This window comes from Mytilus trossulus, chromosome 12 (assembly GCF_036588685.1).
Source record: "Mytilus trossulus isolate FHL-02 chromosome 12, PNRI_Mtr1.1.1.hap1, whole genome shotgun sequence".
Taxonomy (NCBI): domain Eukaryota; kingdom Metazoa; phylum Mollusca; class Bivalvia; order Mytilida; family Mytilidae; genus Mytilus; species Mytilus trossulus.
Genome location: NC_086384.1, coordinates 34008635 through 34030453, shown reverse-complemented (window position 1 = coordinate 34030453; position 21819 = coordinate 34008635). Strand labels below are relative to the sequence as shown.

Genomic DNA, 21819 nt, shown 5'->3' with positions numbered 1-21819 from the left:
ATTTTTCGATCTACCGTAATTCTTTAATAATTTTTTTCTTTCAATACTGTGCTCTAGAACAAACCCCTGATTTACTGGTCGAATGTTGTCTCTCTTCACTAAATCCATGCTGTCCCTGTCTATATATTCTATATAACAGTTATCTCCCTTTAAAACTTGAATCTTAGCTTTCCACCATCCTTCAATCTGATCTGCATCAGCTTTTGAATTAACCTATGATTAATACAATAAATAAAATTGAGAAAAGAAATTGAAAATATATCAAATAGACAACAACCTGATTAAAGAGGGGAAAAATCTGTCTGAATCTTACACTAGGAAAACCATGTAGAGACCTGCCTTTAAAACATTACCAGACTTTAATCAGGTAAAACATTGCACACTACTGTGGTTTCATTTATTTTCGTGAGTACCAATTAATTTATGTTGATTGAGGAAATTTATTATCTTGCATTTTCATGGATATCTAATTTTATACAACGAATTTCATTGAATCCACAGTATTCTTTAGTCATTGAACTAGTGGTGATAAACTCTTGCATTTCCTTTGTGAAAATATGTTCTGTGCAGCAGTTAAGTTTGTTTAGGAATTGGATAAGTTACTTTTAAATGAGTTGGTCATCTTTTGGTGTGGACATCTGTCATTGTGTTTCCTACCATCTTTTGAAGAATCAGATGTTTATCATTAATTTTCTTCTTTCTTTCATACAGCATGATTACATAACCGTAAACACAGGTGAATATTGTGAAAAAAAATACTTTCAAAGTAAAATGTAATTCAATTCTAAAATCATGGAAATGTCTAACAAAATGTCTACCTTAATTCTATCTAAGTGGAAACTATGAAGATTTACCCTCATTTACCGGTATGTCTTTTTCTCTTTTTGACACCATTTAAACAAACCTGAATAATGTCCCCTTGTTTAAAATCAAAGCTCTCTTCATCTTGATGTGGAAGTAGTTTTACTTTTTCAAATTTTGCACGGGTTTCTGGCTTCAAGCTGAAAAAAAGAATGAATGATCAATGAATGATTAATGAAAACAAGGTGATCGTATCTTAGAACTCTTGCTTGTCTTAATAACTGGTGAAGCCTGCCTCTGGGTGTTGGATTTGGGGATTTTCTTGTTTGGTGACTGTTATCTGCTTATTACTCTGTGTCTCAAACATATTCAAGATTGAATGTGTAGAACATCTTAATGAATTATAGATGCATGCATATGCATGGAGAAATTGTTCTGGATAAAAAAAAAATCCTTCTGTCCCAATTCAACTGTTCCTTACAATGATTAATATACCAGATAAAGTTTTGTTCTCCTTTCATTTATTTCCATGCAAATCTCTTCAAAATTACAGTATTCATGTACTTACTCATCTTTGAAAACAACCAGAACTCCAGATTCTGTTATATCTTTTATTGAAGCCTAAAATATCAATGTTTGCCTTAAATAAGTACATTTTGTAGAATAACTATAAATGCAATGACAATGATTTAAAAACTTAAACTAGAGGCTCTAAAGAGCCTGTGTCGCTCACCTTGGTCTATGTGAATATTAAACAAAGGAAGCAGATGGATTCATGACAAAAATGTGTTTTGGTGATGGTGATGTGTTTGTACATCTCACTTTACTGATCATTCTTGCTGCTTACAATTATCACTATCTATAATGAACTTTGCACAGTAGTTTCTGTGGAAAATGTTACTGGTAGTAAAAATTTACAAATTTTATGAAAATTGTTTAAAATTGGCAATAAAGGACAATAACTCCGTAGGGGGGCAATTGACCATTTTGGTCATGTTGACTTATTTGTAAATCTTACTTTGCTGAACATTATTGCTGTTTACAGTTTATCTCTTTCTATAATAATATTCAAGATAATAACCAAAATCAGAAAAATTTCCTTAAAATGACCAATTCAGGGGCAGCAACCAAACAACGGGTTCTCTCATTCATCTGAAAATTTCAGGGAAGATAGAGCTTGACCTGATTCACAATTTTACTCCCTGTCAGATTTGCTCTAAATGCTTTGGTTTTTGAGTTTTAAACCAAAAGCTGCATTTCACCCTGATGTTCTATTTTTAACCATGGCGGCCATCTTGGTTGGTTTGGCGGATCACGTCACATAATTTTCAAACTAGATACCCCAGAGATGATTGTGGCCAAGTTTGGATTAATTTGGCCCAGCAGTTTCAGAGGAGAAGATTTTTGTAAAAGATATATAAAATTTACGAAAAATGGTTAAAAATTTACTTTAAAGGGCAATAACTACTAAAGGGGTCAAATGACCATTTTGGTCATGTTGACTTATTTGTAAATCTTACTTTGCTGAACATTATTGCTGTTTACATTTTATCTCTATCTATAATAATATTCAAGATAATAACCAAAAACAGCAAAATTTCCCTAAAATTACCAATTCAGGGGCAGCAACCCAACAACGGGTTGTCCAATTCATCTGAAAATTTCAGGGCAGATAGATCTTGACCTGATAAACAATTTTACCCCCATGTCAGATTTGCTTTAAATGCTTTGGTTTTTTAGTTATAAGCCAAAAACTGCATTTTACCCCTATGTTCTATTTTTAGCCATGGTGGCCATCTTGGTTGGTTTGGCAGATCACGCCACACATTTTTTAAACTAGATACCCCAATGATACTTGTGGCCAAGTTTGGATTAATTTGGCCCAGTAGTTTCAGAGGAGAAGATTTTTGTAAAAGTTAACGACGCCGACGCCGGACGCCATTAAGTAATGAGAAAAGCTCAATTGGCCCTTCGGGCCAGGTGAGCTAAAAATGAATTATCTCCCCTTAGGCAATACCTCATTATTTTCTTTGTGCTTTTTTTAAGTCGATCATTGTAATATATATTCTATGGATAATAATATTGGGTCATCTTTTGTCTATTTCTTGCTGATTAAGAATTCTTACCTTTAATATGCAAGATTTAAAGATATATTAATACTGGCATGACTGTTAATTTAACAAACATATTTTTTCAGACAATTTATTCAATTTTTTGCCCTTTAGCATGTTAAGGTAGACTCTAAAGCTTGGCTGCCTCTGCAGTAATTAAATAAAATTTTATCTTTGTGCATGATTATAATAAGCTCCTTCATTATTTATGTTACAATATTAAAGCATAACATGTGAAGATTCACGTTTTGTATGCTTGCTTTGAAAATAGATTTATAGTTAATGGGACACAATACTCTTCTATGTGTAAAAGTTGTGAAAGTGAATTGCCTGCCATTAACAATTGTTGCTCAAATTACAGTAGTCTGAAAGTATTTGTAACTAATCCTTCTTCTGGTGTTAAACTCAAAGAAAGCGGATCAGGGGGCTACATCATGTAAATGTAAAGAAGAACATTTAAAGGTCAGTTTAAAGGTAGATATAATAGTTTGATCTATTGCAAAGAATAAAAAGTCTACTTTCTTTAGGAGGATGGACGATTCTGGCTAAAGAGAAATAACCCCTATAATCAGTAATATATTATGTTTGATATATAATGTCATCTTTGTCAATGCTTTTTCCATAAAAATGTTAGAGTTCACATCAAACGGTTTTATAGAAATTATCTTGTTTATTAATTGTACTTATAGAGGCTATGCATATACTGGGTCCGCTACGTAAGGTTTGCATCATCAACCATTGCTAGATATATATATTTAAGAGACTGTGATTGATCCTTGATCAGATAATATACTACAGTGGCGGATCCAGCCATTTTTAAAAGGGAGTTCCCAATCCAGGATAAAAGGGGGAGGGTTGTAACAACCATATGTTCCCTTTCAAATGCATTGATCGTTCAAAAAAAAGGACGCCAATGTATATTATGACTCACCTGATAACATGCACCATTTGGCATATCGACTTCTACTTCTGTATTTCTCCATTCCATGCTTGTAATTTAAGTACTTTTCATCTGAACTTAAAGCTTCCATGTCATGCCATCCTCAACTTGAATATTAAAATTACTTAATATATTTGTGATCTATTTAACTTATAGTCAAATAAATGATCGAGGCATAATAATTCTGCTTAAGTATTTTCAGTTTATTTTGTTCCTCAACTAATGCTCTTCCTACTGAAGATATCAATATTATATTCTAGGTTTAATCATTTAATCATTTTTAAAATTCTATCAAAGTCATTGTAAGGACATCCTTCAAGTGGGTCTCATTTGGGGTCTAAACATGATGTGGGATTGCCGCTTTTTTCTAGCCTGACAAGTGGAAGTCAAATTATTGTGCCGTGAAAACGGGAAATGAAGTCTAGCATGCAGATCACAGGAATTTACCAAAAAATAGAATTACATACATAGTGTAAGCAGGATAAGGGAATCTGACAAAACACTAAGTGGGATCCCGGATTTAGAACCCCCCAATGAGATCCCCCTTAAACCAGATTTGTAGATTATATGCATCAACCATCTTAACTTAATTTTAACTTACAACTCAACTTTTTTTACTTGTAATTTGACTTTTGAAACTTATGTTGCAACTCAACTTTTATAACTCACATCTTGATTTTATAAACTCATAATTAAGACTTCACTCACCAATCAAATTTTGTAACGTACATACTTTATGCAAATTTAAAAAAATTTATATCTAACTCACTTTACTCAACTTTTGTAACATGATCCACAGCCTTACCGCTTTTTGTAAGACAAAACTCTATTTTTATAACATTATAAACACATGGCCAGTGTGATGATTTTGTATTAACTATTTCATGTTAGATCGTTTATACTAGTTACTGACTTCGACAGAAGCCTTATTTTATGCATTTATACAAAGTTGAATAAACATAGAAAAGAATAAGATGTTTCGCAGGTAAATATAGGGTCAGGTCAAATGTGAAGGGGTGTTCTACATATTACAATTTCCTTTGAAACACCCCTTCACATTTGACATGACCCAATACTTACCTGCGAAACATCTTATTCTTTTTTATGTTTATTCAAGACACTTCAGTAGAACACCCCTCATTCAAGAATAGTATCATATGTAGTATTTACATTAAGGATTAACGAACGATTGATAGTGGTACAGGCAATACTTTTACATTCATTATATTGTGATGCATGGTTAGATCGCAAATTAAGGTACAAACATGTCTTTTGATGATACACTCGCAGTGGCGTAGCTGGGTTATTTTAACGTGTACGCCCGAATCTTGGCGAGGGACATGAGAGGTGCCAACCGCTCAATGATAAAGCACCTGCTGGTAGTGTGTTCGAATAGGACGAAGCCCCCGAAAGCTATCGAGAATGAGATATACCGTAATGATTCCTGTTAGTAAAAAATCATTGATAGCCACATGCTTTTGAATCTAAATGGTTTATTGGTTTTGGTTAAATTTTGTAATATGTTAACTTTATATTCGTCGTATTAACCTGGGAGGTAGCCTAATGGTCATTGGTTTTAGAGAAAACGTTCAAACCAATATCACTTTTAAATAAGTTTAAAGGGTGCCGTGAGTGAGCATACACTCGACAAAAGCACCTTTTAATGAACACGAAAACTGAAATATCCGAGAGGGGAAATATAAAAAAAAATATTCTGAAACACCTAGGATTTCTTGACACAAAAAGTGAATCAATTTATCGTTCCTTTCAAGGAATTTTAAAAAAATCTAAAATTTTCGTTTGTCTTTTTTTTTCTTCTTGATTTGGAATATCAAGTTCACGACAATCTATGAAGGTTTATAAATTGAGCATGTAAAACAATTAATTGCGTAAAGAAATTAACTGTAATTGAGAAAATAACAAAATGTAAGCCAAAACAGCGACCATGCACTTATTAATTGCAGAAAGAAATACATTTTGTCCTGAAAATGCGGAAAAAATAAAGATATAATTGCATAATTATATTGCTCTGAATATTCTTTTGAGCACAAACAGTTTCTGTCCATCTTTCGTAAAATTTCACGGAGAGTCATTCAAAAGACTTTATCCACATTCGGAACCTAAATATTGACACCGCTTTGTCTCTTTTTTGGGACATAAATCACAGGCTCGACAAAAATACAAACAGCATATAGAATCTGAGCAGATAGTGAATTGCTTTTTAAAAATACAAGAAAAGTACGTAGAATTCATAGTAGATTCAGACTTTTACAAAAGATTCGAACAAATATATTAAATGATCTATTTGAGTAAATTTAGTCCCTTTTTATTCAAAATTACAATTCATTGAAAAAAGAAGCACAAGGCTGGTGTGCTTTTGACCAGTTTTTCTTATTCTATGTCGATTATTTGTTTTATTTTCAAAATTCAAGTGTACGCCCGGGCGTTTTGACGTAAACGTAGCTACGCGCATGACTCGACGAGTACACAAAGCAAATATATGATATTATGGAAGAAAAAGCAAATATATGATATATGGCATGTATGGAAGAAGGGACAATGTATAGAAATAGTTTTGTTTCATCAACACCAAATTTAAAGATCAAGGTGTTCGTCAAAAAGATGATTTTGTAACAGGAAATGGTTTGGGTCTGGAATCAAGAGCGGGTCCTCATTGTCATGAAAGGGTGATTATAACAAAGGTTACTTACCGGCCAACATTTACCGATACAATTTTTTGTAGTACAGTCAAACTTATTAAACGTTTTAACCTCAAACAAATTGCAACAGAAAATGTTTCAGTTCTTATCTATGGCATTAAGCCTTAATATTATACACAGAAAAAAGTCCCATAAAATCTAACTTGTGGAAAAAAATCAGCATTTTTTATTAACATTGAAAGGGGAGATAACTGCACAGAAATGAATTTTTTTTGGTCAGTTTTTGGTTGACTTTCCTAAAATTCATGTTAAGTATGATACTTTGATGGGATTATAAGTTCATATTTGACTATATTATCTTCTGCTCATGAAATGTACAAAACTGAAGATAAAAAATAGAATGTGAAAATTTGGTATTGTTTACATCAGTATATATATCATAAAATTGAGAATGGAAATGGGGAATGTGTCAAAGAGACAACAACCAGACCATAGAAAAAACAACAACTGAAGGTCACCAAGAAGATCGAGGTCTTCAATTTAGCGAGAAATTCCTGCACCCTCACTAATTTCCAAATTGTACACAAGAAACTAAAATTAAAATAATACAAGACTATAAAAAAGGCTGTGCAGAGGCTCCTGCCTTGGGACAGGCGCAAAAATGCGTCGGGGTTAAACATATGTTTATGAGATCTCAACCCTCCCCCTATCAGTCAGGGGTACTACTTGTACAAGTTAATCTTAAAGGAAACAATATATTATGATTTTCTCGATAGAAATAACTTTGGAGTTATTCCCGTATCCTCATGATCCTGCTAATTACTGTTTGTAGTCTTCACATTTTCACGGCACAATAAATTGACTTTTAGGTGTCAAGCTTACAAAACATCAGTAATCCTGCATCACGCTTAAACCCCAAATGAGACCCGAATGCAGTCATGCTTCACTGAATCAGTAGACCACTTTCGAGTTCATCCGTCACCGGCAAAAACTCGTCAATTATGCACGCCTTTATGACATCATTTACCAGATAGAGGGGGTCGCCTGTATCCCTGCACTATTTACGTTCATCAAGCGTCTTAGTGATCGTCTTTGTGCAGGATAAACTAGAAATAATGGTTGCTCTGTAGGTACTTACTGACAATTCCCTAATGACAGCAGTGATGATTGTCAATTTTGAGAATTCAATTCGCTGAATAATTCGTATAATATAGAATTATAGTTTTCCAACCACTCGCTCAACATTGGAAGGGAAGTGACGACGCCCCTAAACGCACAAATGACGGTGATAAAAGCGCGTATAATTGAAGAGTTTTTTCCGGTGACGGATGAACTCAAAAGTGGTCTATTCACCTAATCGCTATTTGTCCGCCATTGCTGGAAATTACACAGGTTCTCGTAAAATTTTGACGTCATAGAATAAAATATCTGACGCCACAATGGAAAAGTGATTGTTGTTGACGTCAAATGTTCAAGCGGCCGGGTCACCCGGATTAGTGATAAGGTGTAAAATCAACCAAATTTTTCCCACAAAAAGGGGGGCAGCCCCCTGGATATTCATATGCTTACCGAATAAATGGTAATGGGTATTTGTTACACAAGGAACAGGCCTTATAACATGTTAATAAAAGTTTCCAGGGAAGTTCTATTAGAAGTCAAACAAACGTATGACAACATTAAAAACAATCCCCCCTTTTTGTGAGCCAACCTCAACTACTATCAGTATCTGTAAGTATTTGATGTCGTTTTTAAAAAGTCGAATTATTGCAAAGAAGGTCATTGTTATCTTACTCTCAAATGTTTATCAAAGTGTTGTTTATCTATAAATATCAACCTTTGCGATTCTACTTTCACTTCTGTTTCCAATGGGATTGTTTGTTTGTCAACTGAAATCCAGAGTGAACCATAAGATAATAAATACTCGTTAAAACAGTAAGATAATGATCGTAAAATGGTTCAATATTTCATAGATATACTTTTATAGCTTATTGATATTTTCAAATATTTAAACTAGTACAATAAACAAACAATTATATAATTTTGAAACAATATTCAAATGGAAACCAGCGTACTTTTATCATTCAGTTAAGTTCTGCAATCATTTTCTGGAAATCAGATGTCAGAAAATCTCCTCGAAAGTTTTATGAACAGATTACACCATTTAATATTTATGTCACATGGCATTCAGTGAATAAGATTTGACAAGAAATGTTGTTGTTATAATTCTCAACCTGGTAAGTTAAAATGTGAGGCTAAGCACATTGTCTAAACAGTCAAATTAATAAGTGCTAGCCTAAGAATGAAAGTCATGAAAGTTAGGCGAAATATGTCACTGAGAATTCTAAATAGTAATAGCACCTATTGACTTTTTATTTCTTGATTCAATGATTGGATAATCAGGTGTGGATCGAACCATTTTCAAAAGGGGGTGTTTCCCAACCCAGGATAAAAAAGGGAATCCATTTTTACTATTTATCCCCTTTCAAATGCATTGATCATCCAAAAATTGGGTACACGACAACTCGTACTTTCGGCAAGTCGTACTCAACCAACTCGTACCCTATTTTTACCAACTCGTAACCATGTTTTATTTGCCTGTACGAACTGTGACGCCCGTATATGACACGGAAACCAGGCGTAAAAATCACACTTTATCCTGGCGGCATTGCAGTGTTTACAAAATGCATGTCCAGGCGTCAACCAGGCGTCAACCAGGCGTAAATTAGGCGTAACTAAGGCGTAAACCAAGCGTAAAATTAGGCGTAATATTTAAATGAGCACGCCTGGTTCAGAAAAAAATAGGCATAATATGCAAATGAGTACGCCTGGTCAATAAATAAACCAGGCGTAATATCCTTACGTAATACTACACTTATTTTAGTTCAGTGTATTAACCTAGCTGTGTACTTTTGTGTATTTGATACAAACTTCTTTACTGTTGCTTTTATTTCTTATTGTTTGACAAAAAACTTGAAATATTAACCTTTGAAGAAGCTAATATAGAAATAAATACATTTTATGCAGACAGTGGCTCAAATAAGTTTAAGTTTAAATAAAAATTATGACAATCATTTTTTCTTGAAATAAAAGTAGCATTTTAACTAAGCTGTTTTTGAAAATAATTGTCTTTAGAACAATATAAATGATAATACTGCAATTTAACTTAAAGTAAAAGGTTTTAATGTAGTTGTCCAAGGATAAAGGTTTTGGGATTTCAAAAATTCTGATAAAACATAATACTTTATAACTAAGTTATACTCACATTATTATTATCTACCATGTATTACTACTTTCCTTTTATTTCACAACTTTCATTAATTTATTTGATTCAGTATTTCCAATTTCAGATTCTTCCAAAAAGAACAAAACAAGCAAATTATCCCTGAATTTATGAAGCTGCCATGTGTCCAAATCTTGCAAACTAAAAGCAAAGAGCCAAATTTTGAAAAAAAATCCCATGATCCTTTAAACAAAGCATTATGGGTATTTCTATTTACGCCCGTAAGAAAATTTACGCCTTGCTTATTTCAATTTACGCCCGTAAGAAAACTAACGCCTTACTTATTTCAATTTACGCCAGGTTTACTGCTATTTTTTACGCCCGTAAGTACTACAAATTTACGTTTCCTGCTCCCTTACGCTTGGATCTAGACACGTAACTACCACTTACGCCTGGTTTACGCCTTATTTCCAGGCGTAATACGCCTTATAATTTCGTACGGGAGATATTATTTATCAAGTTTATATGCATAGTTATTGTAACTTTCTTTCGTATATCATTATATAGCAAAATACAAATAAAAAACCAACTTTCATTGTTAATAAAATTCAATCATAATAATGTTTTAAATAAGCTTATATTAAAAATGCTAATTGTTATGATCATTAGTATTCCTTAGAATTGATTGTTTGAAATTGTTTGGACGGCAATTTATTTGATATGCACATTAAAATAATTATGAGTACACACTATGCTAATCAGTGGTCATTAGTGGATAACATACCTACAAAAATAGAATGGATTTGTTAAAAGTAGAATAAACGGTGTCTTCTCATTTATCCAACTTTTTAAAATAAGGCATTCTCATTTAGCCAACTTTTTATTTTTGTTAATTATTGGGTTAAAATTGTTTGTTTAGTAATAATAAGGTGTTTTTCTAAAATTTAACAGTGAATTTGTTCCTGTATGTTTTTATATTATCTGCAAAATATTATATAAAAATAGGCGATAGTAAACTTGTTACATTTTATTTTTTAATAAAACTTCGTATACATTAAATAATGCCAATAATGAATAAATGTTTCATCAATTATACTAACTCGAATAATTCAAGCCCTTTCCGTGTCCGATTTTCTCCCACATGAGGGCTTGAACTCCTTGTGATCATTGGCCGCGTCGCCTGCTCTCTGTTAGAGAGAGTCAATCGGCGGCGATCAGGATAATGAGTCTGCGCAACTGTCTTGTAATTGTCTTACGAAACACGTGTGTTCAATTAACACAAATCCGATAATAATTAATTAACATCAATTAACATTAGTTTACATCAGCCAGGGTATGTGTTTTGAGATTCATACTTATATTGGAGAAGTAAAATGTCATATGATGATGATTGCTTCCCTTGAATAGTAGATACATTTACTTTGGGGACGACCGTTTGATATTCTGGGGGGGGGGGGTGCAGGAGGATTTTGAAAATAAATAACTCAGCCTTGATAATCACAAAAATAAATGGTTTGTTCTGTGGTAGTTTGAAAATAAATTACCTGACTTGCAATGTATTGAAAATAAATAACTCAGCAGGATATAGCTTATTGGGCCTTCAGCGGTTCCAAAACCGGCTTCAAAAAAATTTTGCATCGCTACGCTCTGCAAAATATGTTTGACAATACTTTGCATTTTAAGAGGCTAGGTAAAACAAAACTAAATTAACTTTAATAATATGTATGTATGCAATATGTGTATATTGCTTGGGAATATAAATGGTTCAGTTCGTTTAGAAAATTATAAAATACTTAATCTAATTATACTAATTGTCTTTTATAATATACTTATTACTATGTATTTGTGTTTCGTTTGTCCTTTCTCGCTATGTATTATCTTAAAATGTTTGTATATATTGTCCTTTTGTACACAAGTATGTGTCTGAGGTTATGAATGAAATCTTGAATCTTAAAATTTCTGAAGGGGATAATGATCTACTAGTATTCTGATTAGATGGTACACAATGACTTGACTATACATGTATTAAAGGTTTACCTTTTTTTAAATGCATGTTATTTGGATGCAAAGTTGTCTGACATTGGCACTCACACCACATCTTCCTATATCTTATTATTCATAATTAACAAATATTTAAAAAATTGTATGTTTTCGAATATCGCAAATCAGGGACGTATATATCTATATAAGTCCTTGCTTAAATATAGTGGTAAAAAATTAATAATCAGTCCCTTGTTTTAATGAAAATGAAAAATCTTGCTTAAATAGTGCAGAAAATGAATAATCTGTCCTCTCAGTTTACAAAAATAATTAAATAACCGATCAAAAACAAATCCTCCTGGCCTCCCCCAGAATATCAAATGGTCGTCCCCTTAGCCATAAAACATGTAAAAAGATTGTTCTAAGAAATTACTTCTTGTGCTCAGTTAGTGTGCTCCCTAATAGCACAGACTACAAGTGTTTTGAGTCCCTCTTAACAGAAAGTGATTTTGTATACCTGCAGAATCCATTGTGGCCAAACGAGCCAATGGGAGCAATGGGAGGTAACTCTCATTGTTCCTTATTGATTGCTTACAACTTATAACATGTATAATCATCATTGTGAAATATCTAGAAATTGAAAATTTTGTAGTGTGAAATGGATGGTCTCCTTTGAAAATAATTAAAACCTCAAATCAAGTAATAATTAAGTCAATTGTTAAAATATTTAATTTAATTCTAAAAACGGGTACATACCCAAAATCATGGAAGGACTCATATATAATTGCACTTCATAAGAAGGGAGACAAATCTGATCACAATAATTACAGAGGTATATCTTTAATCAGAAATCTTCCTAAAATATTCAATGCTGTACTCAATAATAGATTAATCACAGTTGTGGATAAACAGTTGAATAACTGTCAATTTGGCTTCAGAGAAAACCACAGAACTGCTGACAGTATTTTCATATTAAAATCTTTAATTAATAAATATATACACAAAAATAACAAAAAAATATATGCATGCTTGATTGACTTAAGAAAGGCATTTGACTCTGTATGGAGGACAGCCCTTCTGTATAAATTATGCAAAATGGGAGTAGGAAAGTCTTTTTACAGAGTAACAAAACAACAATATTTAAATACAAAATCCTCTTTAAAACATAAAGATCACATTTCTGACTATTTTGACATTACTAGAGGTGTGAAACAAGGGGATTCATTAAGTCCTACTTTGTTCAATATTTTTATAAATGATATCACTAAAGGTTTGGAAGATGACAACTCAAGTCCACTGGAGCTTATAAATAGTAAACTAGGCTCCCTCCTGTTTGCTGATGATCTGCTTTTACTATCAGAATCTAAGGAGGGTCTCCAAAATAGTCTAAATAAAGTTTCCATGTTTTGTGAAAATTGGCAGCTTTCTCTAAACATAAATAAAACAAAAAGTATGGTCTTTTCAACAACAAAGCAAAAGCCTGAAACATCTATACTTGTATATAAAAACAAAAAAATAGAGAATGTTTCAGAATATCCTTACTTGGGTCTGCTGATTAAATCAAATGGTAATCTTAGTAATAGTACAGCTGAATTAACAAAAAAGGCAAAAAAGGTTTTGTTCTCTATTAAAACATATACTAATTCTCTTGGCAGCCTTCCTATCAGAGTGTCAAATAACTTATTTGACACCTTAGTGAGACCTATATTGACTTATAATTCTGAAATAACATATTTGGACTCATATATATAACATATTTCAAAGCTAAAAAAAGAGCTTTGGTTTCTGGAAAAATTGTGGACCCATTTAATTTTATTGACAAGACTCCAATAGAAAACTTGCATCTTGGGTATTGCAAGTTTACCCTTGGCACTAACAAGAGTGCCTCAAATTTTGGTACAAGGAATGAATTGGGAAGACTGCCTATTGAATGTCATATAAAAACCCAAACTATTATGTATTTAGCAAGGCTTTTCACCTCAAATTTGAATCCCTTATTACATGAATCTTTTCAATTAACTAAAACTTTGGATTCTAGTGGCACCTATTCATGGTTCACTTTTGCAAAAGATATTCTTTCTGAATCTAACATTGATATAGATAGACTAAAAACCTGTGATAATTTAAAACAATTAAAAAATATTAAAAGCTATATTAAACCCCAAATAAACTCATACTACAACAACCTGTTGATAAATAAGTTAACATCTATTGATGATTAAAGTAAATTAAATTTTTATAAAGCACTTGAGCCAAATCTATTGATCAAACCTTACCTCTCTAACCCAAACTTTGAATTTAGAAAATTAATTACAAAACTTAGAATCAGTGACCATTCATTATTAATTGAAAAAGGGAGGCATTTTAAAATTCCTCGCGAAGAGAGACTTTGCAAAAAATGTAAAGTACTAGATGATGAGAAACATTTCCTAATAAATTGTTCTCATAATTCAAATATTAGATTAACATATTTTGAGTGCATTAATAGAGAAAGTAATTTATTTGCTAATCTCACTGACAATGACAAAGTTATATATATACTTAACCCATCAACACCAACACAAGTGAATAAACTAGGATCCTTTATAAAAAAGTCAATGGAACTGAGGACAGGGGACCCTTTAATATTTACCTGAATTTGTGTATATATATTGAGTTACTTAGTTATTGTCTTTATTTGTTTTTGTTGTTGTTATATGTCACAAACTGTAAAGTTTATATGGCAATAAAACTTTGAATTGAAAAATTGAATTGATAATGCTACTGAAAATATACTAAGTTTTACTATCATTGAATAGTTGGTTTGTGATGTTGAACCTACATACCTATACTTTCAACTATTTCATCATGTTCATTGCACCCATATTTTATTGATAGAGTAAACCAGGGTGCCTAGAGAGAACCACAGAACCATGATTCTTGAAACTTAAATTATTACAAATTTTCTAGACATTGAATAAAAGTCATCCATCAAGTCAAAGAACTGAAATCATTTATTATCATTATTATGCAATTAGTTTTGATGTTCATGATGTTTATTGTTTTGTGATGTTAAATAAGATATTTCTACTTTTTTCTAGATTGCACATTAAATAGATTGCTGCAATGGAGAATAGAAAATTAGTTGATTATGGATTAAATCCTAAAGTGGCAAAAGAACTTTGTGTGCTGTTTGAATCAGGTTTGTGTTCATGTGTATTTATTTCCTGTCTGACTAGTTGAAGTTTAATCGTGTTTATATTTCATAACTTAAAAATATTTACACTTGGAAAAGTCACTACCACATGCTACATTTCTTATGTCACAATTTATATTGTATGTACAGTGTAGGACAGTTTCGGCTGGCCCAAAATTTTTTTTTGGGGCCAGTATAAAAATTACTTCACAGGCCCAAAATGCCAATTGGTAGTCCAATTATTTTACTCAAATTTTTTTCCGTTTTGAGTCATAAAAAATGAAAAAAAAACACATGAAACCACACTTTCCAGTGCCTATAAAATAGATCAATATAGGGTTTTGAAGAGGAAAAGGTGACCTCTCATTCCACGAGAGTAGCGAGAAGTGAGGTTCCGTTACTGGTTTCGGTTGCATAGTGATGTAGTGCTCATCACTGAAGATTTTGTCGTTGCGTTTAAAATTAAACATGTACAGTTTTCTGAGAATTGATCATGTGTTGATGTATTAAACTTAGTACTGAGAATTTCCGTGATATTCTATCAGGTCAGTCATTTCAAAAGTTTGTATTTCAGTACAAAATGTCAGTGCAAAACAAAATCAAAAGACATTTTATAAACGTAATATTTGATTATCACTTGTTTCTGTCCTTGGGGGTTCCGTGAAAAATATTTTGACAGCTTCTCATTTGTGTCCGTGATTTGAGTTCTTTTCATAATTCCCTTGTCCTTATTTGGTTTAGTGGGTCAGACGAGATTTTACTGTCAATGACTGTCGTTTTCAATTTGTTTAGCGATCACCATTGCCAGTAAAGCCTTGTTTGACCCATGCATCCAACAAGCAATATCACGCACGAGTTTCTCATCCGCCATGTTAATATTCTATTGCACTTATTCTTCTTATATATGTATATCCTTCCAGTTATGGAACACCTCCTCAACTTATCCGTTTCAACGATGTGACCAGAGGATATCTGAAAATGATTGTTCCGAAGTTGGGGTGTGTTATTAATAGGAGTAATTACGATTTTGAGAATAATAATGCACTCTCCCAATGATTTATTTTTGGGTCAGTAACTATCTGTGTTTTTACAGTTTCTAATCGCCCAATCAAGGGTTTGGTCGCATTTGGCGACCAGGTGACCGGCTGTGTCCTACACTGTATGTATAAATGTTAATAGATATATATGTGGAAGATGTGGTATGTCAGTGCATATATTTATCTGATGATCATAATGCATAGAAGTAGGTTATTACAAAAATTTAAGCTCACCTGGCCCGAAGTAAATTTTTAACCATTTTTCGTAAACATGGTAAATCTTCGTAATTTTTTACAAAAATCTTCTCCTCTGAAACTGCTGGTCCAAATTCATCCAAACTTGGCCACAATCATCTTTGGGGTATCTAGTTTAAAAAATGTGTCCTGTGACCCCGCCATCCAAGCAAGATGGCCGCCACGGCTCAATTAGAACATAGGGGTAAAATGCAGTTTTTGCCTCATAACTCAAAAACCAAATATTTAGAGCAAATCGCAGGTAAAATTGTTTATCAGGTCAAGATCTATCTGCCCTGAAATTTTCAGATGAATCAGGCAACCCGTTGTTGGGTTGCTGCCCCTAAATTGGTAATTTTAAGGAAATTTTACTATTTTGGGTTATTATCTTGAATATTATTATAGATAGAGATAAACTGCAAAAAGCAATAATGTTCAGCAAAGTAAGATTTACAAATAAGTCAATATGAACAAAATGGTCAATTGACCCTCTAAGGAGTTATTGTCCTTTATAGTCAATTTTTAACAATTTTCATAAAATTTGTAAATTTTTACTAACATTTTCCACTGAAACTACTGGGCCAAGTACATTATAGAAAGAGATAATTGTAAGCAGCAAGAATGTTCAGTTAAGTAAGATGTACAAACGCATCACCATCACCAAAACACAATTTTGTCATGAATCCATCTGCTTCTTTTGTTTAATATTCACATAGACCAAGGTGAGCGACACAGGCTCTAAAGCCTCTAGTTTTTATCATATATACTTAGTATATATAAGTATATATATCATCTTTATCACTTTTATAGGAAAAATCTAATTGCCACTAGATTGACAACAACACTTAAGTTATCTGCAATTTTTATTAAGTCGACATGTTTCACCGATCAGATCGGCGTCATCAGGACATAGTATACATAAAAATAAGCTCTGAAGTACTAAAATGCGGCATCAAATCAGTTAGGGGACTTACTTAAACAAGTGTTTTCTAAATCACTGATTCAAGTAACATTATTTCCATAAAGGTTGGAAGTTAGAGTTGTCTTTCTTTAATAATCACCTATTTAAGTAGTACAATTTAATCACTAGAAGAAGTGATTTAATATAAGTGTAGCTTTAAATATAGAATACTAATGATCCAGGGACTAATTATGTTTCTAAACTTATCAGAGCCAACATCTGTGTTGTCTAGGATGACCAGGTCATTTCAGGTTATGACCTTGTACTGAATCTAGGATAATGACATAAAAATCACTTGTTTAAGTATCAGACCTCAATTTCCTTCCCAAAAATCACTTCTTTAAGTATCATTCTTTTAATAACCCCCACTAATTTCAACACCCCCAGCATCAAAGGCATAAACCTTGCTACTTAAAAGAAGCAAAAAGTTCATATATTTTTTATTTTACTAATTAAAAGATGTTATTTAAACTTATGTGTTTAAAATATTGAAAAATATACAAAATCCCCATTTGTGACAAAACCTTGAATTTGTTACTCAAATAAGTGATTTAAAAATCACTTATTTCAGTATTAAGTCCCCTGACTGCAAATATTTGACGTCATAGTGTTCCATTATTGTCCATGTTATATCGGTTACATGTATCGAATGTATTTAGTGAAAGAGAATGAAATATGTAAATAAAGTCATACAGTTTTTGAGAATAAAATAAAATAAAATATAATAAAATGTTTTAAAATTGAAATGTTCTTATCTAATGTTTGTCACTGGTAAAAATGTTGTATATATTCCTCGGACTTTCACTTGGTTCATCCAGTTGTTTTCTGTGGGTTCATCACTACATATAGTTTGTTGGCTTGAACTCTGAGTTGGTCCCTTGTATGTTTTGTAGCAATTTGTAGTTTGGTAAGTTGGTATTTCTTCAACCAGATATCCGTAGCTGTTTGTGGTATATTTTAGCGGTCCTGTTGTTTTAACGTATATAACATCATCATCTGAATTTTCTGAATCACTGAGTTGTAGATCTTCTTTAAGTATGTCCATAGATGGCATCTCGGATGTCTCTTGAATTTTGAGTGGAGTTGGAGCTGTATATTTTGGTGGCGCTGCCACGATCCTATATTTTGGGGTTTGGGCTTCTACTGGTGGAACCCATTTGGCAATTGGGTCAGCTGTGGCTTTTGATGTTGCTGTTTTCTCATTAAAATCTGTATTTGCTTTCTGCTGGTACTCAGTTGTGACGTGTTTCTTCCCTCCATGTTTCCTAGTGAATGAAGCTGGGCAATGAAGGCATTCAAAAATTGTAACAATCGGTTCATGAAAAGTCTTGTGGTGTCTGCGGAGTGTACTGATGCTGGGGACTTTTTTATCACATTTTAAACATTTGATTCGTGTCTTTAAATTTTTTCCTCCTGAATTTCCAAAGCATTCAACTTTTCTCGGAGTTGTTTTCGTTTTGGCCATATTATCTTCTTCTATTTAAACCCCAAGGTTCGGCAGTTCCTTAAGTTTGTGTATTAAGCTTTCTTCTGTGCATAGTCTAATGTTTACATCGTTTTTTATAGGAAAAGTATCTCCTCAAGAATTAGATAACAAAGCTCTAGATGCCCTGAAAGAATGTAATGTGAATGAAGCTGTCACAATAATTAAGAAATATTCAGAGTCATTTGACAGAACTGATGTCAAAAACAAAAGTGGTTACTTATGTGGTATGATTAAATCACAGAAACAAAGACAGAAACAAGCTTCTCAAGGTCAAGCAATGCCTAGAAATCAAGGTCCAGCAATGCCCAGAAATCAAGGTCCAGCAATGCCTAGAAATCAGGTACAGCTTAATTTTATTGTTTTTTATAATTTGGTTACAATATATATTTAAAAATCAGAAGATGTGGTATAATTGCTAATTAGACAACTCTGCACCTTACATTAAATTAGATAGAAGAAATAATAGATGAGTATTGAAAACTATAGGTCACCATATGGCCTTCAATAATGAGCCAAACCAATATCACATGGTAAGCTATAAAAGATCTAGACCTAAAATAACAAATGTTTACAATTCAAACTTGAAAATTAGTGGCCTGATTTAATGTACAAAATGATATAAAACAATAAACTTACAACCACTGAATTTCAGGCACCTGTCTATGAACAGTCACATACAGAACAGGTGGATTGAAACAAAAATTGTTTGCTCGCCCAAACCCTCTTTGAACATGGGACAATGATTTAACAGTATGAATTTAAAAGACAATATAAAAATTAATTTGAAAGATCATAACTTTCCAGATTGACCCAAAAAACCATTAAGTTCAATTCTGTGAGTACTTGCAGTTACTGAAAATCAAAGTTTTATGCCATTAATTACCAATAAAAAAATTGTTTACGGTATCTTTAAATAGAATATATGTTAAATTTTTATACAACTGCCAAAAAAAAATTTGCGTCGTATAAAGGTATCATGTTGTTGTCATCTGCGTCGTCATCCGAACATGCAACGTTTTAACACAATGTTTATAACCACAAAAGGAAGGTTGGGATGAATTTTGTGGGTTAAGGTCTCAATGGTTTACAAATTAGGGGCAAAAAAGGGGCCCAAATAAGCATTTTTGTAGTTTTCAGTCAATATCTTGTGATTAAGTGTGTAAATCTCATTGAAATTATACCATAAGTTTCCATACTACAAAGGGATGGTTATTTGGTGGATATAACTCAAATCTTTTAGCAAATAGAGACATACAAGGGGGGAAAACAAGGTTTTTTTTTCTGGAAAAAGGACAATGTTGACAATTTGAAAGCAGTGTAAGGGAGGTAACTCCATTCCATTTTAAGGATACTGCTATATAAAATGAATATGTTTTATTACCTCCCTTTCACTGCTTGAAACTTATAAATTAAGAAATGATGATTGTCTTGCAATGATTAGCTGTAAAATTATTTTTAAAAGTTACTACATGTATAAATTGATATTGATTTTTTCCATGAATGTATGTCATTTTATATTTTAATATTTAATGATGTATTTAAATGAGAAGTATTTGTTGAAAACACCATGTGAAATTTGAATTGAGATTATTGTTGGAATAAAGAAAAAGGGGGAGGTGAAAAAAATTTGAAAAGTGGGGGGTACAATTTTTCTCATTTCAGATTTCAGAAGTTAAAATGAAAATTTCTTTATCAATTTTATTTTTGAGGGGATTAATCATGTTAATAAAAACGCTGAAAATTCAAAAAAATCAAAAAAAATCATTAGCAAATAATCAAGCTATGTCAGAAACCTATGCTGTTTCAATTATTTAACCCTTTCCTCCATAATGACGCCTTTTGACGCCACCCCCTTTACTCCATAATGACGCCTTTTGACGCCTGCTTAGTCTCTCACTTGAAACGTCTCACCTACGAAAAAACTTCATCAGACTTAATAAAAGTTGTAAATAATAGCAAGAGGATATTCATGAGAATCAATGACTGAAATTTCCTTGATGAAATATTTGTTTTTTTGGCAATGCATTAATAATTTAAACCTGCTGATTTTTTTTTATTGAAAAAATCCTATGCAAATCAAGTTTTTTCATAAAAAGTATCCATGGAGGAAAGGGTTAATCACAATCAAATTCAGAGCTGTATCAAGCTCCAATGTTGTATCCATACTTGCTCCAACTGTTAAGGGTTCGACCTCTGCCGTCATATAAAGCTGCACCCTGCAGAGCATCTGGTTTAAACCTTAAAACCTATGCAAACTTCAAAGAGGTGATCTATCATATGGATTTAATCTATTTTTTCAGGAGTAATGTTGTGTACTTACAATTTTTGTCGCCTGCAACAATAGTTATAGTTGCAGACGGCAAGATAAAGGTGTTGCTTCTCTGGTAGCCCTGGTCAGTGTCATCATCACCAAATTTTCTCATCACTTGGCGTCTGTCTTCCGTTGTTGTCCGCCGTGTGGCGTTATCTTTTACAAAAATCTTCTTCTCTGAAACTACTGGGCCAATTTAAACCAAACTTGGCCACAATCATTATTAGGGTATTTAGTTTAAAAAATGTGTCCGGTGACCTGGTCAACCAACCAAGATGGCCGCCATGGCTAAAAAAAGAACATAGGGGTAAAATGCAGTTTTTGGCTTATAACTCAAAAACCAAGGCATTTAAAGCAAATTTGAGGAAGGGTAAAATTGTTCATCAGGTCAAGATCTATCTGCCCTGAAATTTTAAGATGAATCGGACAACCTGTTGTTGGGTTGCTGCCCCTAAATTGGTAATTTTAAGGAAATTTTGCTGTTTTTGGTTATTTTGAATACTATTATAGATAGAGATAACCTGTAAACAGCAATAATGTTCAGCAAAGTAAGATTTACAAATAAGTCAACATGACTGAAATGGTCAATTGACCCCCTAAGGAGTAATGGTCCTTTATAGTCAATTTTTAACAATTTTCATAAAATTTGTAAATTTTTACTAACATTTTCCACTGAAACTACTGGGCCAAGTTCATTATAGATAGAGATAATTGTAAGCAGCAAGAATGTTCAGTAAAGTAAGATGTACAAACACATCACCATCACCAAAACACAATTTTGTCATGAATCCATCTGATCTGCTTCTTTTGTTTAATATTCACATTTACCAAGGTGAGCGACACAGGCGCTTTAGAGCCTCTAGTTTTTGTTGAAGTCAATTTGATAGAAACTTTTTGTGAAAG

General features: G+C 32.5%; 2 protein-coding genes across 3 annotated transcripts in view; one reads left to right on the top strand and one right to left on the bottom strand.

Annotated features, from left to right (window-relative positions):
• LOC134693869 (uncharacterized) overlaps positions 1–8397 on the bottom strand; it is a 29351-nt gene extending 20954 nt beyond the window's left edge. The window contains exons 1-5 of one of the 2 annotated variants that reach the window (XM_063554807.1): positions 8347–8397; positions 3844–3959; positions 1370–1422; positions 905–1001; positions 65–213 (exon numbers count right to left, since the gene is read on the bottom strand). In XM_063554807.1, coding sequence (XP_063410877.1) covers positions 65–213; positions 905–1001; positions 1370–1422; positions 3844–3900 — 356 coding nt within the window. In that variant the 5' untranslated portion in view covers positions 3901–3959; positions 8347–8397. Of the gene's footprint in view, positions 1–64; positions 214–904; positions 1002–1369; positions 1423–3843; positions 3960–8303 lie in introns of both variants that reach the window. The other variant, XM_063554808.1, reaches the window with a different exon arrangement.
• Positions 8398–14793: 6396 nt separating this feature from the next.
• LOC134692387 (heterogeneous nuclear ribonucleoprotein R-like) lies at positions 14794–19299 on the top strand. Its single transcript, XM_063552836.1, has 3 exons — positions 14794–14893; positions 18686–18945; positions 19258–19299. Exons 1-3 carry the CDS (start codon positions 14818–14820, stop codon positions 19297–19299), a joined length of 378 nt encoding a protein of 125 aa, XP_063408906.1. The 5' UTR covers positions 14794–14817.
• The last annotated feature ends 2520 nt before the right edge of the window (positions 19300–21819 follow it).